Source organism: Rhincodon typus, chromosome 26 (assembly GCF_021869965.1).
Source record: "Rhincodon typus isolate 14 chromosome 26, sRhiTyp1.1, whole genome shotgun sequence".
NCBI lineage: Eukaryota > Metazoa > Chordata > Chondrichthyes > Orectolobiformes > Rhincodontidae > Rhincodon > Rhincodon typus.
Genome location: NC_063357.1, coordinates 29178349 through 29199459, shown reverse-complemented (window position 1 = coordinate 29199459; position 21111 = coordinate 29178349). Strand labels below are relative to the sequence as shown.

At 40.6% G+C, this 21111-nt stretch overlaps 1 protein-coding gene across 1 annotated transcript in view; it reads left to right on the top strand.

Annotated features, from left to right (window-relative positions):
• LOC109918843 (syntaxin-1A-like) overlaps nucleotides 1-21111 on the top strand; it is a 210380-nt gene that overhangs the window by 177394 nt on the left and 11875 nt on the right. Inside the window, exons 7-9 of the mRNA XM_048612526.1 lie at nucleotides 12506-12579; nucleotides 16290-16427; nucleotides 20247-20357. Of these exons, the coding sequence (XP_048468483.1) occupies nucleotides 12506-12579; nucleotides 16290-16427; nucleotides 20247-20357 (323 nt within the window). The remainder of the gene's footprint in view (nucleotides 1-12505; nucleotides 12580-16289; nucleotides 16428-20246; nucleotides 20358-21111) is intronic.

The following is a 21111-nucleotide window of genomic DNA, read 5'->3' as shown; positions in this document are numbered from 1 at the left end:
GAAGGGTCTCGACCCGAAACGTCAGCTTTCCTGCTCTTCTGATGCTGCTTGGCCTGCTTAGTTCATCCAGCTCTACACCTTGTTATCTTTTATTTATGTATAACGCACATTTAAAGACTTTGAAACACACGGTAAATACTAAAATCCTTTTCAATAATAACTCAAGTGATTTTCCTGTCATATGTGTATGGCTTAATTTAGCTGGCTTCAATTCTTCATCTGAAGAATCTGAAGTCTTCCTTAATTTATCGCATAAATGAGCTTAGATTTTCTAAGTTTTGCATAACTCTTTCAGGGTTTTAATAAAACACTTCTGATCTGGAACTTTTAAACTGAACTGCTTACACTGAGGTAATCTTTTTATTAACAGCCCTTAACTACCTCCTTGTCTCAGGGGCAACTGTTTGACCAAGAACAGCCACAAATTAAAACTAAAACAACAAAATTTTTTCTTTACCAAGCTATGGGTGTTTCCCCTAAGGATCCCCCCAAGGAATTCAAGAATAGTCTTATCTAAAAGCCTAATACAGTACACTGTTTACTTTGTTTCCTCATACGATTTCCCAACATAAAATTTCCCTTAGTCTCCCAAGTTCCCAGATTATTTTTAAAAGCAATCACCGTGGCTTCAAGAAATAACAACAAGTTAATTATTTGAACGCCTTCAAACACACACAAGACCCATATGCTATTGATTCAAATTTCAAAAAGCCAAAGTAAATGATGTTAAAATAAACCTTGCTTCACAGACTTCAATTAGTTTTCCGAATATCTACCACTGAGACCATGGAGATTTTATATGGACAGCCACTGCTGTTAACCATGATGTTGGTTTTATCTCCAGCAGGATATTTTTCCAGATGTAGCAATGCTTTTGTTCACATAAGAAGTTAGATGTGGATAACATGGTACTGAAGAATCCAACAGATGTTTATTACAGCTAAGATACACAAATATTGCAATCAAAGGCACTTTAATCTCTGTTCTAAAGTTATGCATTGAGTTTGCAACAGAGCAGCATGCTTTTAATAGTTGTCATGCTTCAAGTGATCCTCAGTAAGGTAGTACCTGAGATCTTTATCCCTTCAGGTCACATGGTATGATACAGTAATGATATTATGAGCATGTCTCTTAAAGATTTACTGACAAACTGACTGAAATTCATTACAAAACATCCAGTACTAGGGCTGAAAATCTGCTAGAGAATTCTTAGCTTCCTCTAATACTTAGATCTATGCATATTGTATTTAAGCAGGAGTTATAATTCGAATAGAAACTAATGACATTGAAAATTATAGGATGGATACCTTGTCAAGGGAGTTTCCAAAATTAAACCCTAAATTAAAGTGCAATATTTCATCCACAAGATGATTGTGTAAACCAATGTGTGTATGAGTTTAGGGTCAATGATTGGTACATCAATACGTAATGCAAGGGTGCAGAAAGGATTTTGATTAAAGATTCTGAGGCCATTGTGGTAAGTTCTGGGAAGGGGATAAGAGTTGTTCAGAAAGCATGAACTTCACCTAATTCATATAGTAGCAAATGTCCTTATATTATGAATTAAACTTATAATACAGTGAGGGAAAAGAAAACAAAGTGACAATTATGTGGCATCTTTTGTGATTTAAGGATGTTTCAAACTGCTTTAAATCTGTTTAAGTGCTTTTAAAGTTCAGACACATTTGTAGATGTAGGGCAATGCAGCAGCCAACTTGCACAAAGGAATGCCTTTCAATCAGCAATTTTCAGAAAATTTGTTTTTGTGAGGTGGTTGACTGTTCAACATTGAGTAGGCCATGGAGAGAATTGTGCTATTCCATTTCAGAATGACAGAATGCCTAGTTCACAGGTCCTGGGTTTATTGTCTCAGTTGAGAAAATATTCTCAACACTCGAGACCAAAGCTTTAGCCCGGAATCTTCTGACCCAGGAGTGCTCCAACAGAGGCCGGCTTGAATGGGATACAAGATGGAGCTATGGAAAGATTGGAATTATGAATTACACAGTTGTAGAAAGAAAATAGAGATATTAGCTAACGAGTTTAAGGGCTGAAGGATTTAACAATTCGAAAGAATACAAAGAACAGGTTTAGCAACAGAAGGGTAGAAGATGAAATAATAGGACGGAGTGATAAGAAACCAAACTATTTCCTTGTAACTATAAGTGCAAGGTGAACAAGAGAGTCCGAGCAAGTTGGGCAAATTATTGTGGAGGGACATGAACTTGGGAACTTCCATTTTGAAGCTGGACATAAGTCCCAGACAATACCAGGGAACAAAAACATATTTGTAAAAAAAATGAGTTATCAATTCAGCAAAAGGATTTAAAAATAAAGTTTCATAACTGTGTTAACATTAGAAAGAACTCCAAAGTACATGATGAATTGGGTAAGACTACTCTAGATGATCCGGATGTGGCAAAGACATATCAGTTTTCACAAAGGGAGCTAGACAATTTCTAATCAGAGAGGTTGTGTGATTTATAACAAGGAAAGTAGTTAGTGGAGTATAAGTTGTAAAGAAACTGGACCAATTAAGTATCCACATGGGTCCTGACCACATAGGAAGCATCCTAAAATCTTCAAAGAACTGAAGGAGAAAATTGATGACGGTTTGGTTGATATTTTTCAGAGTGCCATAAATGCTGAAGAAATTCCCCAGGCTTGTGGTGTCAGTTTTCAAAAAGCATGGACCTAATGATTAAAGGCCAGTTAGTCTAACGTTGGTGGAAAAATTGTTTGAAGGCCTTCTGCAGCAGGCATATATTAATTTTTAAAGAACTCAGCTCTTCAGGTAGCAGTTAACATGGTTTCAGAAGTAATAGTTCATGCCTCATAAGCCCACGGCAGAAAAACTAAACTAGTCTGCTCAGAAAATCTAATAGATGCAGTTTGTTTGGATTTTCAAAGTGCATTTGACAAAGTTTGTCATGCAAGACTCGTAACCAGGTTCAATACTTGTGGAATAGCTGATAGGTTGTCCAGATGAATTGAGAATTGACTTGATAAAAGAAGTCAGAGGATAATGGTGAAGGGAAGCATTTTGGTTTTAGGAAATTTACTTAATGGCTCACCACAGGGATTACCCTGGAATGCCTCTTATTTACAAGATTTGGGAATCACGTAAAGCAAGATTTCTGTCACTTTTTTTGCCTTTTCATGTTTGCACACCATGCTATAGACAGGTAACAAGTGAAAAAGGAATTGATTTATGAGCGGTATCAGTGCAGATGGATTATAATTGTGATAAATTTAGCACAGTATAATAGGAGAAGGTAACAACACTTATCTGTACATTTATTAAAGGATCCTATTTTAAAGTAGAGAGCGGCATTGAACTGACTCTAAGGGCTGATTTATCCCTTTGAGATTGGGAAACAAAGGTTGAGACTGTTACTTGGTCCTGCCCCAGGGTGGAAATAGTAAATCATTGGAGTTTTCGAAAGGGGACTTACATTAGTTGTCTTGCAGTCAGGTTTAATGTCCAATAATGGCAGAGGGTGGGTCCCTGTAGCTGGAGAGCCAAATTTAGGCTTTAGAGCTTACAAGGAGCAACAGGCTGTAAAGGAAGATGAGGAAGAGTGAGAATGTTAGGTGAAGATACCTTCCCTCCAATCTTTAAAGCTTCTGTTAAAAAGGGGCTTTTGCAGCCACGCCACTGCTGTGGGTCTTGTGGTTGGGAGAGGGTAAAGGGTTAGAAGGGGACTGCTAAAGAGTGGCTCCTAGCTGCTGCTGCAACGAGGCAGGCTAGGAGGTCTTACCAATTTTTATAGATGCACCATAGAAAGCATCCTGTCTGGATGCATCACAGCGAGGTTGGGCGACTGCTCTTCCAAAGACCACAAGAAACTACAAACAGTAGTGAACACACCCCAGTCCATCGCGGAAACCAGCCTACTACGTATTGACTTCATCTATACTTCCCGTTGCCTCAAGAAAGCAACCAACATAATCAAAGACTCCTCCCAACTGGGTTATACACTCTTGCACCCTATTCCATCAGGCAAAAGATATAAAAGTTTGAATACATGTTCAAATAGATTCAGGAACAACTTCTTCCCTCTGTTATCAGACTTTTGAATGGACCTGTCAAATGTTAATTCTGATCTGGCTGTCTCTCTGCACCTTCTCTGTGGCTGTAACACTGTATTCTGCAGTCTGTCCTGCCACCCTGCCGCATTTTATACGGTACAATCTGCCTGTATAGCACGCAAAACAATACCTTTCACTGTATCTCAGTACGTGCAACAACAATAGATCAATCAACCAATCAATCTAACCCTGTCTGGAATGCTGGCCCCTCCCTGGCCTCCAAGCACCAAAGCTGGCCCCTGGTTGCCTGTTAGAATGTGTCAGCTTTCCTGCCTTGAACTCAAGTTCTTACTGAACCTAATCAGCGAATTTAGCAGTCGGCAGAACCCAATTCTGCTTCTACAAAAATATTTAGTTGCTGCTCACCTCCATGTCCAAAATTCAAGTCACTGTAAATCAGTTACTAACCAGGCAGGTCTGGAGTAAATCCAAATCAAAACTTGCACAGATATTACATGGATCAGCTGTAGAGAAGTCAACCATTGATCAAAAGAAGTGCCAATTGGGATGTTATCATACAAGGTTCAACCAGGTCACATCATCCTGTTCATTCAGACATTCAATTCTTTCTTGTAAAGTATTTTTAATGCGATGATGCCCCAATCAGGCTAGAACTACTCACAACACAGTTTGACATCCTGTCACTCTGTCTGTGTTGCCTTCTCCAAAATGAGTGCAACTAGTTTGAGGTGGTATGGGTAAAAGGTGGATATAGCAGTCACTTTCTAATTGCTTCCTTCTCTTGGACATGCATGATGACAGAGAATGAACAGAAATTGTCTCAGGTATATTGTTCAATTGTTGGGACATGTAAATCTTGGTTTTTCCCAGAATGTGACCCCTCAGCAGGGGTGTCTGGTGAACAGGACAGACACCAGGCCGGTGCTATGAGCCTTGAGCTCATCAGAATTTCCCAGGAGGATTTGAACAAATGCAGGGTACCATTGCAAGCTCGCCCATCTGATTTTATCAACTTGACACATTGCCATGGCATTTTAAAGGCAAAGCGGTAATACAGAGTAACACATAGGTGTGGACAGGCCATACTGGAGTAAAATAGCAGAGAAGAATTTCCTCTCAACCCATAATATTTTATGTTTACCATTTAAATGGTTTGCAGCACATACTGAATTGTGTTGTTTGGCACTGACTTGAGGCTGTGTTGCTTTACCTGGGTGTGAAAATTTGAATAGAAAATTTAAGTAAGGAGTTCAGTAAAATCAGTTTTCTTCACGTCTGTTTGAGAATTCCCCAGGGCTGTGTCTATTCTGGATAAACCTGATGGATTAGCTGGAATTTATTGTCGCGCTGGTAAAATCTACAATCAACCCTTGGACTGCAGTGGCCAATATACTATTATGCTTATGGCTACACTGAGCAGCAATTTGTATTAGGCCAGCACTTACTTCTATGTAATTGTTTTATTTCAGTTTCTATCTTCCTATTCATTTTGAGAGAGACAGGGAATTTATACTATACAAATATGCAGCTTCACAGTCTGCGGTCTCCCTTTCTGCAATTGAGCTGTGGCAAAAGATCAAAGTTGCTGAATTAAGAAATAGTGCGGTGTACACGGGTATCAGGGAGCCATGCAGTGTACCAGGGATATTTGGAGCAGTGTGTTGTAGCCAGGGCCTTGTGGAGCAGTGCAGTGTACACAGGAAATGCATGGCCGTGCAGTGTATCGGAGGTCATGCAGAGCAAAGTTGATACAAAAAGAATCAGATTCAGGTTCAATGTTGTGGGTGTTTCATTTGCTAATAAAATCAATACAGTGAATGTCACCAACAGAAAGACTCAGACCAACTCTTCTACTTTGAATGTTTCCTAATCTAGTGCCTTCGCAGAAAATGTTAATAGTGAGCTCCTGCTTGTAACCTGATTGGCCCACACTGGTCACGTTGGCTACTGTTACAGTAAAGGGTGTGTTTGTGTCAGTTGGTTCCAGATCCTCAGCTGAATTGCTGGGCTTATAGCAAGCGGACAGAGTTTTCCCATCAGGGCTCCCTCTTTGGACAGACATCGACTGGAAATGTCAACACCTTGGTTCTGTACTGCACTGGACTGGAAACATCTCCATAGGAAAATGAAGCCGGATGTGGAGAAGGGTAATGACCAGAGCAATGAACTGAAGGATTTCCAGGTTCATTGCAAATTCAACAAGACTGAGGTGTGTCTGGTGTCAGAGGCAACTCCAGGGCAGTCTGTTCAAGCTTATCCTCCCGGTAGGTACCAGAGTTGCTGGCGTTGTTCACAGATGGGGTAGACTGAACATCTGTGAGTCACGTTCACAAACATTGACATTCTAAGTTTAGTTCACACAAACAAATGCTCTGTATTTATTGGGCTTATAAAATGTCTCTCAGTCTTTGGTTTGGCTGTGAGAATCCTCTAGTAGCATCAGCTGTGTCGCATAGAATTGCAGCTCAGGTATTGGGTTCCGGTCTCACGTCTTTATTCTGTACACATACATTAAATTACAACATTTAAAAGACATCTGGATGGGTATATGAATAGGAAGAGTTTACAGGGATATGTACCAAATGCTGCCAAATGGTACTAGGATAATTTAGGATATCTCATCAGCACGGACAAGTTGGATAGAAGGATCTGTTTCTGTGCTGTACATCTCTATATCTGACTGCCGTTTTCTTAGATGGTTCAGACTTGACCGAGGACTATGGAAGGAAACTTTTGGATAAGTGTGACTCAGGCTGGCTAGTGTGTGTTGGTGATGGAGCTAGAATCAGACTATTGTAGACTTCCATTTGAAAAATGTTCAGTGATGATTTTCCCAAATAAAAGATACTGAGAGGTCTCAAGGATGGTGAAGATCAGAGGATGAGCATGAATGGGGTTAGGGGACAATGTTCAGTGTAGAGCTGAGTGCAGTGAGTAAGGAGACAGAGTTGTAAATTGGTTTTGATCACTGTAGAAATCTGGGACTCAGACTGAATGAGGGCACGAGAAAGTCTGAGACAATTCAAAATATCAGGAAATATTGCTTTGCACAGGTTATTTTTAGTAAAGATAACAGGCCACTTACCAATTGGGTGGCACCCTGACGTAACCAAGGGGAATTAGAACTGAAGCAACAAAATTCAATCAGTTGGAACAAGAGTTTTAAATTTGGAATTCATCTCGATAACATTGTAACTCTCTGGAGCTCACCCTGTAACTGAGAGAAAAATAAAATCCTTTGGTTTGATTGGACTAGTATTGCCAGTATAGATGCTGCCAGACCTGCTGAGCTTTTCCAGCAACTTTGTTTTTGTTGCCAGTATTGATTTATATTGGGTTGTGGAGTGACACACGTTAGTTGTGTACACATACGTGAATTTAATTTTATATGTGCATATAAACATGTGGAAAGATCGATGCACAATGGTTGTCAGCAGTCTCTTCATCTGTGACATACAGAGAGATTGAATAGTGATAATTGCTGATTAAAGAGCTGAAATCAAAAGGGACACATGCTCCCAGGTTTTAAATTCCTGCAGCTTTTCAACAAGAAGCAATTCTGATTCCTCCACACCTGTAAGTGACTGAACTCCAGCCTATTTGAATGATCAAAACTCATTAAAATCTCAGGAAAAAGGGCTGTTGTGGTGCAGAGGTAGAGTCCCACCTGCTCCAAAAGTGTGTAATAACACACCAAAAGTGTGTAATAACATCTCTGAATAGGTTGATTAGAAGAATAAGTTACATTTTAAAAATAATGAAAATCCCAGGTAGCTGTGAAAAATCACAGGGTACAGAGGCCACCTTCTAACAACAGATGAGTGGTTCAGTCCCTTATGACTGGGAATAGAACAAGATCATGGCCAAAAAGGCCTAGCTTTTCAGTGGAGAGCCACGTTGTACATGACTGTTCTTCCTAGCCATACAAGTGAGGTTAAAAAAATACATTCAAAGTTTACCTTTCTAGGCTTCTACTGGTCCCTGATCCATATTTATGTTAGGGTGGTCTCTCAGAGAGTTTAGGGCTGGTTTCTTGGTGAGTGTGAGACTGGTTTCTCTGCACTACAAGTGGATTTGTCAATGAGTTTTAGAGTTATCTGATTTTGTTTAATCGTTGGTGTTTAATTTTCAAAGGGCAATTTATTTGACCTCAGTGTGAATAGTCTGATATCACAAGTGCAAATCTAGGCATTCTTTCCTTAATTCATTATGATTTGAAATTTATTAAATTTTGTTCAGAGTGCTGGGTCCTGCTGCTATTTGCCCAGTACTCCAGGAGCTGCTATCATATGACACACTTACAGAATAATGGAGCCATAGTAACGTGCACTAATCCAAAGAGAGATCTGCGTGTTACACTGTGTGAAATGGAGCATGAGTGGTGGTGAAATCTAAGAGTTAAGTTGGAGAAGTGTGTTCTTTATGCATTAAGCGTTGCTGATCATGGAGGCTCAGCCTGAGCCATCCCATTATAGCAAGGATCTTAATATTGGTTAGTGGGGCCAGGGGGAAGAGTACAAGAGCAGGAAAAAAAAATTCCAGACCTTGGGATTCCAAGTGATAAGGAAAGGCTGAACATGTTGGGTTTATTTTGTCTGAAAATTAAGAGATTTGAAGTGGCCTAATTGAAATGTTCACTTCCAAGGGAATTGCTAAAACGTGCATGAGCAAATTGCTCATTGTGTTAATGGGCTCAAATCATAAAGGAGTCCTAGTTAGAAATGAAGAGGAACAATACCTTCCAAAGGGTAATCCAATTGGGAATAAGTTATCAATGATGCTCACACTGACCCTACATAAAAATCATCATTGTGCTGCTTATCCTAGAAAATTCCAGAAAAATCGAAGGCTGGTGTAGGCATTATCCCCTAACTTTTGAGAGAGGCTGCTATTGGATTCTGGGAGCCAGGCGGCACGGACAAGTTGAGCTTAAGGGCCTGTTTCCTTGCTGTAAACCTTTATGACTCTATAACTCAAAGCTGCACAGATGATGGTCAGACCATAAGTGCAAAATATTTTCAGATCTTGTCCCTCTGTATTTGCACCTGCAGTTTTTTTGACATGTCTCCCATTGCACTGAGATATTGTCTGTGCAAGTCACACTCAGGGTAGTTTTGCCTGATGGGTTTTCAGCTTTACCAGGTGACACCCTGTAACAGAGTATCGATACTGAATGTACTGCCAGGAATTGAATATTTGTTGAAGTGGGACACCTCCCAGATTGCCCGTTTTGGCTGATTTAATTCCTGTCAAACCACAGGGAAGATGGCATAGGGCCACAGGATAATCCACGTGGCTCTACTTTTCAAGAAAGGTGGTAGAGATAAACCAAGGAATTCCGGACCAGTGACTGTCTCATCTTTGGTAGGAAAATTATTAGAAAATTATGAAGGAAGGAATTAATCTCCACTTGGAGAGGCAAGGTTTGATCAGGGATAGTCAATATGACTTTGCCTAACAAATTTGAATGAATTTTTCAAGGAGGTGATCAGATGTGTGGATGAAGTTGTGCAGTTGATATCATTTATGTAGATTTCAACGAAGCTTTTGACAAGGTCCAACATGGGAGAATGATAAAGAAGGTAAAAGCACAGGGGTTCAGGGTAATTTGGGAAATTGGTTCCAATTGGCTTAGTGTTAGGAGATAGAGTGTGGTGGTAGAAGGCTGTTTAGGTGACTGGAAGCTGGTGTATAGTGGTGTACTGCAGGGGTCAGAGCAATGTCCCTTATTATTTGTGATATTCATTTGCGATGACATGAAGATTGCCAGATGGTTGACAGTGAGCAAGAAAAATGTTCGGTTACAGGAGGATGTAAACAAATTGATTGGATGGGCAGATCAATGGCAGATGGAATTTACTCCTCAAAAGTGTGAGGTAATGCACTTTGGAAGAAGTAACAAGACAAGGGCGTACTCAATGCAGGACTCTAGGAAGCTCAGAAGAACAGGGGGATCTTGGTGTGCTTGTGCACAAATCCTTGAATGTGGCTGGACATGTTATTAGGGTAGTGAAGTAGGCATACAGGACATGTTCCTTTATCAGTCACGGCATAGATTATGACATCAGGAGGTTGTGATGGAGCTGTACAGAACTTTGGTTAGTCCATAACTGTGTACATTTCTGGTCATTGCACTACAGGAAGGATGCAATTGTACTTGAGTGGGTGCAGATGAAGTTCACCAGGATGTTGCCTGGGATGGTGCAGTTTAGCTATGAAGAGGGGCTGGATTAGCTTGGATTATTTTCTTTGGAGCAGAGGAAGCTGAGAGGGGACCTGATTGATGTGTATAGGATTACAAGGGACATTGGCAGGGTGAATCGAAAGCAACTGCTCCCTTTCGTTGAAAGGGAAATAACAAGGAGACATAATTTTAAGGAGAAAGGTGTAGAGGGGATTTGAGGAAATATTTTTCTCTCGGATTGAGGTGAGAGTCAGGAATGCACTGCCTGGGAGAGTAGTTGAGGCATGTAACATCACGGCCTTTATAAAAGTACTTGGGATGAGCACTTGAAATGTCATAACATTCAAGGCTCTGGGCTGAGTACTGGAAAGTAAAACTAGTGTAAATTTAGTTTTTTTCAGTGCAGACTCCATGGACTAAAGGGTATCCTCTGTACTTCAATTCTATGATTTGTTTCGTCATCGTTTCAGTGTAGAAATGTGTTGAGCTACACCTTGTCGGAAAAGTGAGCCCAGAGTTGTGTGGAGGGGTCAGGAGGACATCTGGGACATTGAAGGCAAACATCAACAATTTCTCTCCTCAGCCATTGAAATTAAAGGATGGGGGAAAAAAGAGAGTTGATGGAGAGAAGAATAGAGTGAATTGGTCAAATTAAGTATAGAAGGAGAAATAAAGGGAAGCAAAGTAAGATTGGAAGATCAGAAAGAGAAAAGTAGAGAAAAGAGAAAAGTGTTTTAAAATTTGAAATAGCCCCTGGAACAATTTCCTGCCTAGAGGAATGAGACTGCTTAGTTTCAGCTGCTTCCTTCTTTCAAAACTTGTGTGGAATTACAGGAATGTTAAGCTCCTCATTAAAATGAGTCCTTGGGTCATTAGGTGCCAGGTTCATCTCTCTGCAGTGAGTTTAATTCCTTTTAATCATGAAACTACAGCAATTTCTTCCAAGGCATTGGGCAACTGACAGCTTCAGATTTTGTGACACTGACAACAACCAGCGTAAATTGAGCAACAGTTTACTACCATTTTTGCATGCCACAAAATGCTTTTGTTAACACCTTGATGTTGCTTTCCCACCAAATTTGGTTCGATTATGTCAACACCAGTTTGTTTTGGACACAGATCCTCTCTGCAATACCTGGCTAGAATCCCAGCCCAATCCATAACAATCACTCAACCATGTATCTCTCCTCTAATTTATGTCGCCACCCTCTCATCTGTGCTGGAAGAGCTCATTGAATCATGTTACGCTATGATCTCCCAGCTGGCTGCTGCCCATGGTACCTCAAGCAAGGGGCCATTCTGCCCATCTGAACCTTGTTAATGAGTGTTGCCAAGCAAATTTCTTGAAGATCATTACAGTTCTGTTCAATCCTCTCCTCTCTGAATAATTGCACTCAGCAGTGTCCAACAGTGATCAGGATCTAGAATCCTAGTTAATTTTCCTCAATCCCATGGCCAGTGCTCCCACGTTTGCTCTGTCTACCAGAGGCACTGAGGTCTCTGGCCTGACTGAGACTGCCTCAGTTAGCACATGGCAAAGATTGAAACTGAAGATTGATCACTGATCCCCAAGAACTGTATTTACTCCTTAATCTGTTTGCATGGTTGATCAAGTCATCACATTTGAAATAAACAAAATTTCCAATAGTTTATTAGAACCAGTGGTTTGATCAGAGGCTAAATCATCTACCCAGGACACCTAGTCTCTCTCTGTCGTTCATGCTTCTGTTTACTTTTTTAAAGCTTTTTTTTTAACTATTTTGGGCAAGATGTTCAACCAAAGGAGCACATGCAGGAATACCTGGAGGACATCTCTTATGATTAGGATTTCTGGAGGGTGACTATCAGGAGTGTGTATGTGGGTCCATGGAGTATGAGTCTTTGGAGAGTACCACGAATAGAATTCCCAATTTATCAGTTCCTATATCTTCCTCCTTGCCACCTCCCATGCATTTAGCCACTTGCCCTCTGCCCCTGTGGGTTTCTACATATTCTCCAACCAGTCACCATCAATGTATGATCCAACCAGGCAGTATCCTTATCACCTCAACAGACCCTGGACACCCTCCCACTGGTTGACAGCAGCATTAGGGCAAACCTGGCCTTTAAATCACACAAAAAAAAACTTCTATGACACATTGTGTAGGAGAGAACAGTAGGGGAAGTCATGGTGTTGCTCTGTTATGAATGGATTGTGTACATTCTAAGTAATGCAGCTCACTATTGGAAGTAAAATTGATAGGATTGTTCCTATTTGCTTTATTTCAGCTGGCAGAACGACTACAAATGAGGAGCTTGAAGACATGCTGGAAAGTGGGAATCCCGCTATCTTCACATCTGGGGTGAGTCCTTCCCTAACCTCCCTGACTCCCTGATGCTAAATCCCCAAGTGGAATCAGAACCATTACTCAGGACAATAACTACACTGCACCCATCAAACAGTGTACTATCAACGAAGGCATTAAGTCAAAAATACTGAACTGAGTGTCAAGCTTTAAAAAGGCATTTAAGCATCAATTGGGCAATGTTCTTGCCTTTTAATCAGAAGATTGTAGGTTGAAACCCTACTCACACAAGCTGCTAATCTGGGTTGATCCTTTAGTGTGAAGTCACTATGTTTGAAATGAGATGTAAAAGCCTAGGCCCTCTATGGAGTTTAAAGATCCCGCGGCACTATGTCAAAAAGAGCACAGCTTTCTCTTGGTATCCAGTCTGATCTTATTCTCTCGACGAAAAACAAATAAACATTGTTGGTATTTTCCAGTGTGTAAACTAGCTGCCAAACTCACTATCACAGTGACAGCACTGCAAAGACTAGTCATTAGTTAAGAGCACACTGGGACATCAGGGGAATATCCGTGAAGCTGTTACGTACACAGATGTCTATTCATTATATTGTATCACTAAAGCAAGTTGCCATAACCTACACACTAAACCTTAAAGTGTGGAGGCTGCTGTTGTAAAGTTCCGTGATTGCAGCACCTTGTGTTGAGCAAGATCTCACAGGCTACTGTGAACTTAATGGCTATTTAGTTAGTTTTTGAAGATAGTTGAGAAAAAAATGTTGACCAGGTGACAAAGAAGAAACTTCATTTCCATTTACATAGCATCTTTCACATGCCAAGGGGGCCCAAAAATACTCGACAACCAATTTATACACAGCAATGGCTCATTTTGGAAGAAATAGCATAAGGAAGGCTAGATTAATATCCTGCACCTGCAAAGATTTTAGGATTTAAGGGACAGACTAAATAAAGAGCAGGTCTCTGTAGAAGTAATAACAAGATTACATCTGGTGCCACATATCAGTCATTATAGAAATAATTAAATAAGAGGGATCAGAGCATTTACAGTAGTTAGATGCATTAATAGATCAATGGTATAGCAAGGAAGAGTTCAAATTCCTTGGACATTACAACCATTTCTCAGCTATGTGTCTTCAAGGAGATGGACAGACATCACACTGATTGGTCTGAGACCTGGTGCTATTTAAAGTGACAGAGTAATTGTATTCTGATGTACGTTTTAAAATCATGGAATTATCGGGAATAAATGTGAGGATTATCTGTTCGATGTTGTTTATTTTATTAACAATCAACAAAGACTTAGGCAGAGGAAGATCCTTCCTGATCTTTAAATCTTTTTAAAAACCTGAAAACTTGATGGATATAAACGTCCAAAACACAGTGGGCAAAGTTCTTCACCCATTGTTATGAGTCAAATTTAAAAATCCGGGAATTGCAGGTGGATATTAGGAATGGATAAGAAATTAGCTGAAAAGGTAATGCCAGCTTTTTGTTAAAAGACTTGGGTCAGGTTTCCTTGGGTGAAATTTGAACTTGATGAAAATCTATTCACTTGCTTGGAATTAAAGTCAGGTCTAAAGCTCTTTCCATGCTTCAGAACTGCATTCTTCTTTGGATCACATCTCTAACGAAGATGACAAAAGAGTGGTTTCACCTTGCAGTATTCATTCTGGCATCAATCTGTGGAAACATTGCCAAGAGACCTCCACCTTCAGCCTATTCCTGAATCTGACCCTTTCTCTCTTTTGGTGCTTTTACAGCACTTATTAAAATATTTCTTCTTTGTGCATAAACCTGATTGAAGATGGGATTTCTCCCTCGTAAAGGAAGCTGAACTTCATCCAAAGTATCTGGCTATACCTAGCCTTGAGTCTCAATTTGAAAGTTAACTTGATAAAGGATTCCTGGAAGCTATTGAGCTGCAACCAACTGTAACATGATTCTGTTTGGATATGCAAGCATTGAATAGTGATAGCCTACTCAAATACATTAATTTTAAAACATATCAGATTAAAAAAGACAAATAATTAGCAATGCTTAGTGTGGGTTGTTAGCAAAGTTGAATGTTTCATCAGTTCATGATCAACAAACTGTTGATGAATCTTGCAGCATCTGTGAAGAAAAATCAGAGTTAACATTTCAGATCCGGTCGCCCTTCCTCACAACTCTGACTCAGAACTCACCGGAACCAAAATGTTAACTCTGATTTCTCTTCAGAGATGCTGCCAGACCTGCTGAGCTTTTCCAGCAACTTCTGTTTTTGTTTCTGATTTACAGCATCTGCAGTTCTTCCTGTTTTTGTTGATGAATCTTGCTGGTTTGAAATATATTTAATTGCAGTATTGCATTTTCTGAATGATGTCAGTTACCCTCAGTTGTCCTGAGGGTAGAGGAAGTGTCAGAAACTACAGGGCCTGTTTGGTCTCAAGTGGTAAAGGAAAGCCATTTACTGGTCTAACTACAACAGTTTCTTGTAGTTAACAAGGTACAGTTTATTGTCCTATTGGAAGACCCATCAATTCAGCCTCCACTGAACTCATTTCTTCCTCTCTTGATTCTGTTTTCCTCCCCTCATCCAATCTCATCCCATTTATATCTTCTGATACTTTATGTTGGTTCCACAATTTTTAGCTTCCTGGCCCAATCATGTCCTCTTTACCATGGACATTTAAACTTTCTCATGTCCAACCCCCATCAGAATGGTCTGAAAAATTTATTAATTCTGCTTCCAATTTCCATCCTTCTCTTACCTTCAGACTTAGAGAAAAAAATTCACTGTTCATTCAATGCCTCTGGGTCAAAATCCCAGTACTCCCTGTTGGCACTGTCAGTGTTTCTAAATCAAATGGACTGCAGTGGTTCAAAAAGGAAGCTTACTATCACCTTCTCAAAGTCAGCAATTGTTGGCCTTCCATCCCAAGAACAAATTAAAAAAATACAACAGTTTTACTGGTCCAAAAACCAAATGTGGATGCTGGATATCTGAAATAAACACAGCAAATGTTGATCACACTCAGCAAGTCAGACAACTTCTGTAGAAAGAGAGAAAGAGTTCATATTTCAGATCAATGGCCTTTCATTTTAAAATTAACCTGTAATTTTACTGATGAAGGGCAGGGGTGGCCTCAGTATAGGCAAAGTAGCTATTTTGTGTTTCTATATAACACCACACTTCAAAGTAACTTATTGTATCTGTAGCACTTTGAGGTGTTTCTCACCTCCCTCAGGGTGGTTATTAATTGGGTTAAAATCCTAGAAGTCCCCATGATGCCCACATCCTACAAGTAAATTTAAAAAAAACTAAGAGGGAATAAATCCTGGACCAGCCAGTGACACCCACATTTCATGATTGAAGAAAAGTGGTGATACTTTAGGAAGCCATGTGTCAAGGTAATGCAGGAGTAATCATGTTGTCTTTAGAAACTGGAGAATTTTAGTCATCATACTCCGTTAATGTAGACTTGGCCAAAGCAATCGTAGGAAAAACTGTTGGGTCTATTCCTGATGCATAAAAGAAACAGTAGGGCAAAGAGAGGGGAAAGTGCTTCGAGAAAATGATGATAAGGTGACCAAAACCTGTTGTTGTAGATTTAACATTTTTAGTGAGTGTATGCTCAGATATGCCAGGCTTTGTGTCTAAACTGCACACAATCCAGGTTGGAGATCTGTTCCAAGCTTTATTTTTACCTGATCAGCTTTAGAAATATGCCTTGATGGGGGCTTACTAACCCTGTTTTCTCTCTCAGATCATAATGGACTCAAATATAACAAAGCAGGCGCTGAATGAGATTGAGACACGACACCACGAGATCATCAAACTGGAAAACTGTATCCGTGAGCTGCACGATATGTTCATGGACATGGCAATGCTGGTAGAAAGCCAGGTAAGAGAAGCAGTGAACGGAGAGTGTTCCCATTCTGAACTTTTGTATCACAAAACTAGCTGAGAGGCATGTAAATAATAGACCCAACTTTGTCCATATAGATCAAATTTAAATCCTTTATGTCTCTATGGTGATGCTGACATTAGTTGACAAAACATTTTGATCAATGAATCCCTTTAGGGAAGTGTAAGGGTATTTGTGTGTGTGAGAAATACATTACTTCACTTTACACTGTGGCTTGTGAAATTATTTGCTGATGTTGAATTTTATTATTGATGTCAAAGGGTAATACTAATATCAGATTAGGTGTTATGTGTAACCCACCTGTCATGTGTCCATCACAGACTGGCCCAAGTAGGAGGCTGCAAGTTGTTTTTCAAATTTTTAGACATCATCTCCATATCTATCTTGTAGTTTTCTCCACTTATAACTTTTCTCCCAGGCCACACACTTTACCATCACCCAGTGCAGAGTAACCAACTGAGCACAGACTGGGGAAGAAATTTCAGATGTCCTTGACCTGTGTAACACATTAGAAGCAACATTTATTCCAACTGGTCCATTAGAGACTCTGTCTACTTACTGCCAGGTTTCAGGTAGGCTCTATCCAGAAAACCACAGCTTCACAAACCCAAGCAGAGAATTGAACTGGTAATGTTATCATTTGTACTAGCTCCCAGCTACACAGCCCACATCATTCTCCTGTCAGTGGATCACTCATGCTTCCTCTACAACTGGTGCTGCATTCTCCCTGTCCATTATAATAAACTACATGAAAGATGTAGAATTTTCTCTGACTAATTGTGACCAATGCCACTGTAGATTAGCTCGACATACAGTGACATCTCCCCCATGCTTGATGTGAGCTTTTGCCTTTCAATTTGTGAATCTCACTAATTATTGTTCATTTTTTCCACCTCAGAGGGTTATAGAAGCTCAGTCGTTAAGTAAGATCAAGGCAGAGATTACTAGATTTATGGTTACTGAATACATCAAGGGATGTAGTTTTAATGCAGGAAAGTGGTGCTGAAGTAAATAATCAGCCATGATCTAAAATGGCAGAGCAGGCTCGAAGGCCTAATCCTGCTCCTTTGTACCAATGTTTCTAGAATCTCCCTACCTTCTGCTTCCATTCCCCCTCCATTTTAGTTTGACTGATCACCTCATCTGACCATTTACAAATATCTCCAACTCCAAGCATTCACCCTCACCCCTTCATGAAAACAAAATGAAATTGAAAATGGAAAGAAAGGTACAAATTATATTAGGAGCTTAAGTTTTGTTCCTAAGACTATTGATGTAAATCTTAACTCCACAAGATCCTAAGATGTTCTGCCTTATCCCTACCAGTATGGTATCATCAGACTGGATGGAGTTTAACGTAGTCTGTAACATTAACCTTTACAGAACAATTGACTTACTCAATAGTTAGAGCAAGGAAGCAGCTCATTTTATCTGTTGATGTTCATACTGGCTCCCTGTGAGGTCTACTGGTGCTATTCCCCTGCCTTTCCTATGTAGCCCTGCAAAAGTTTTCTTTTCGGATAATTTCCTTTAGAAAGCCACAATTGAATCTGCCTCCACTCTCAGGCAGTGCATTACAGATCCTAAACAACTTGCTGCATATAAATGTTTTTTCTCAAGTTATCACTGGTTCTTTTGTCAATCATTTTAAATCAGCGTCCACTATGTCATGACACTTCCACCCATGGGAACAATTTCTCCCTTCCTACTCCATTTGGATCCTTCATGATTTTGAGATTCTCTATCAAATCTTCCCTCAGCCTCCTGTTCTCCACAGAGAACAGCCTAGTGACTCCAGTCTATTCTTGTACACAAGCTGAAGTCCCTCATCCTCAGATCCATTTTCTTTAATCTTTTCTACACTGTGTTAAAGATCCTTCCTAAATTATAGTTGCTAGAATTAGATACAGTATCCAGGTGAGGCAAACCAAAGTTTTCTACAAACATCATAACATCCTTCTTTCATGCTCAGTTCCTCTTTGTACAAAACCTAGCTCCTTCATGCCCTAAAAACTGCTTTCTCAACCTATCCTATGATCTTCAATGATTTATTTATATGTACTGCAGGTCCCTTTGTTCCTTCACCCCCTTTAGAATTGTAATTTATATTGTCTCTCCACATTTTCCCTATTTACTTCTCCACATCAAATTTTGTCTACCACTTGTCTGTCCATCCCAATCTACATCCTTGTGAAGCCGACAACTATACTCTTCATAGTCCATAATATTCCCAAGCATGATGACATCTGCAAAATTTGAAAATGTGCCCCGCACTCAAGTCGTAGTCACTAATATAGGTCCAAACAAGCAAAGACCCTGATATCCAACCCCTGGAGTACACCATTGTGGGCTGAAGAGATTGGAGATTATAGGCAACTAAAACAAACCTGATTACAGAGAGATTGAGGAGAGGGGGCTATAGAATTCTAATAGAGCTCCCTGTAGTGCTGCTTTCCAGTGTTACTGGGAGTCTCTGCCTGTGAGTCAGTTCTGCCTATGCTGGTAACAAGCCTATGTTTTCTCCTGCTGCTAATACCCTGGACTGGACGGTGGAGTCCTGCAGGTATTTGTATCTCTGTATTTGTAGCATGCCATAACTGTGTAATTTGCATGAGAGCATGTGCTACAAGCGATTTGCACGCCCTTGGGTATCTTTATATATGCTGAAATGTAGCACCAAATCTGCCAAATGTGCAGTGTTGTGTAACTGTTACCTTGTTGGCATGGCTTCTCCCACTCTACCAGGCCTAGTGAATACCAGCATCAGCATTATTGAGTACAAACCTGCTGCTCACTATTGCTGGAGTAAGCCACATCCCATGGGAAGGGCCCGGTACAGTGGCGAGACCCAGGCTCCAAAGGCAATCTCAATGTAGCAACGTGTTCAGAGGTGCATAGCTAAGAATCCTGCATGAACGTGAAATAACAGACATCAGAAAGGACAGATTTCCCTACTCGTTCCCTCTCCCATGCCAACACTGGACAGAAGCAGCATACATGAAGTGCCAGGATTTGCTGATCTTTGGCAGTGCCTAGTGTGGAAGGGGGCAGATCCTAATGCAGTGTGTTAGCACTTCTTAGCTACAAACAGTAACGGTCTCAATCAAAGCTAATGATCCTGGGTTTGGCTCTTGGGAACTCCAGGAATCTGGAGTATTTGATCTGAATTGTTACCCCTCAGCTTTGGGGTTCAGGACTGCTGGGAGAAAAATAAAAATGAGAATAGTGGCAGTGGCGATGGGATGTTCAGTGGGACTCGGCAAAACACACTGCCATTTCTTTTCCTGCGGAGGTGAGCTTTCCCTTGGGAATAAGTCAGTAAAGATTAACATTTACATGTAGTGTCCAGAGAATCCTCATCCTAGTATAAACAGCAGTGACAGGGAGTAGAAATCCTCCATTGGTCAAAATCTATTACGGTTCAAAACTAAAGTCAAATCTTTAATAGCTTCTGCAGTTTTCCAACTGGAAGTGATTGAATGATCTGATAATTGAGTCCTAGCAAAAGTGAATGAATGGCTCACTGTGTCATGGTGGGAGATGGCTTATGTACTGTTTCACCTCCACATTCGGCTGAGTGATTGTGGTGATCCACCAGGTGAAAGGATGAGTTCCATGCAGTCAGGCAGTAATTACTGTGGGGCTGGAGAATAAAGCTCCTAGAGGCTTCAGCTGGGCTTGGGGACTGCTGCAAGGTGTGGGCAATGAGCAAGCAAAAGGGTGGCTTTTCATGTTTGTGTTTTTATGTGCTCGGAGTGTCTGGACTCCTTGTCAACCCTTTACTTTCTGTTTCAGGGTGATGTGGTCAACAGCATTGAGCAGAACGTCACCAATGCAGCGGATTATGTCGAGCAGGCAAAGGACAGCACAAAAAAAGCAGTTAACTTTCAGGGTACAAGCAGACGGGTAAGTGGCTGAAGAGAACCGCACACTGAGAAGATCTGTTATTGTCACGTGTCTCTGCTGTTTTCCTTGATGCCCAGGGAGAGATGATAGACAGGATCGAATACAACGTTGAGCACTCAGTTGACTACGTAGAGAGGGCAGTGTCCGACACGAAAAAGGCGGTTAAGTACCAGAGTAAAGCACGACGGGTGAGTAGTGCAAGTATCTCCATCTCAGCATGTGGCATGGACAACTCCATTTGTGAACCGTGCTTTTCCCAACCCCATCACAAGAGACCACAGTAAAACAATGTTTCTCAAGCCTTGTGTTCACATGATTGACCTGCAGACTATATCAATCCCCAGATACCCAGCAGCCTGTATCAGCTGCCAGTCTGCAATTCCCTGAACTTTTCTTCTGAGTTAAGGACACTGCCCCACCATCTGTCTGGGTTTATTATCAATGGTGTATGTTCTGCATAAAATGTCACTGGACGGTTTACTCCTGAGGCTGAGGTTCAGAGGATATGAGTTCAAACCAATCCACAGCAGCTAATGGAATTTAAATTCATTTAGTAAAAGAAAATCTGGAATTGAAAACTAGTGTTTGTAGTAGTGACCATGTAACTAGCGTTGGTTTTTATAAAAACCATCTACAAATATCTTCAAGGGAAGGAAATCTGCCATCTTCACCTGGTGTCGCCTACATGTGATTCCAGTCCCACAGTTACGTCTATCCTTAACTGCTGTCAAGGCAACAGAGGGATGAGGGACAA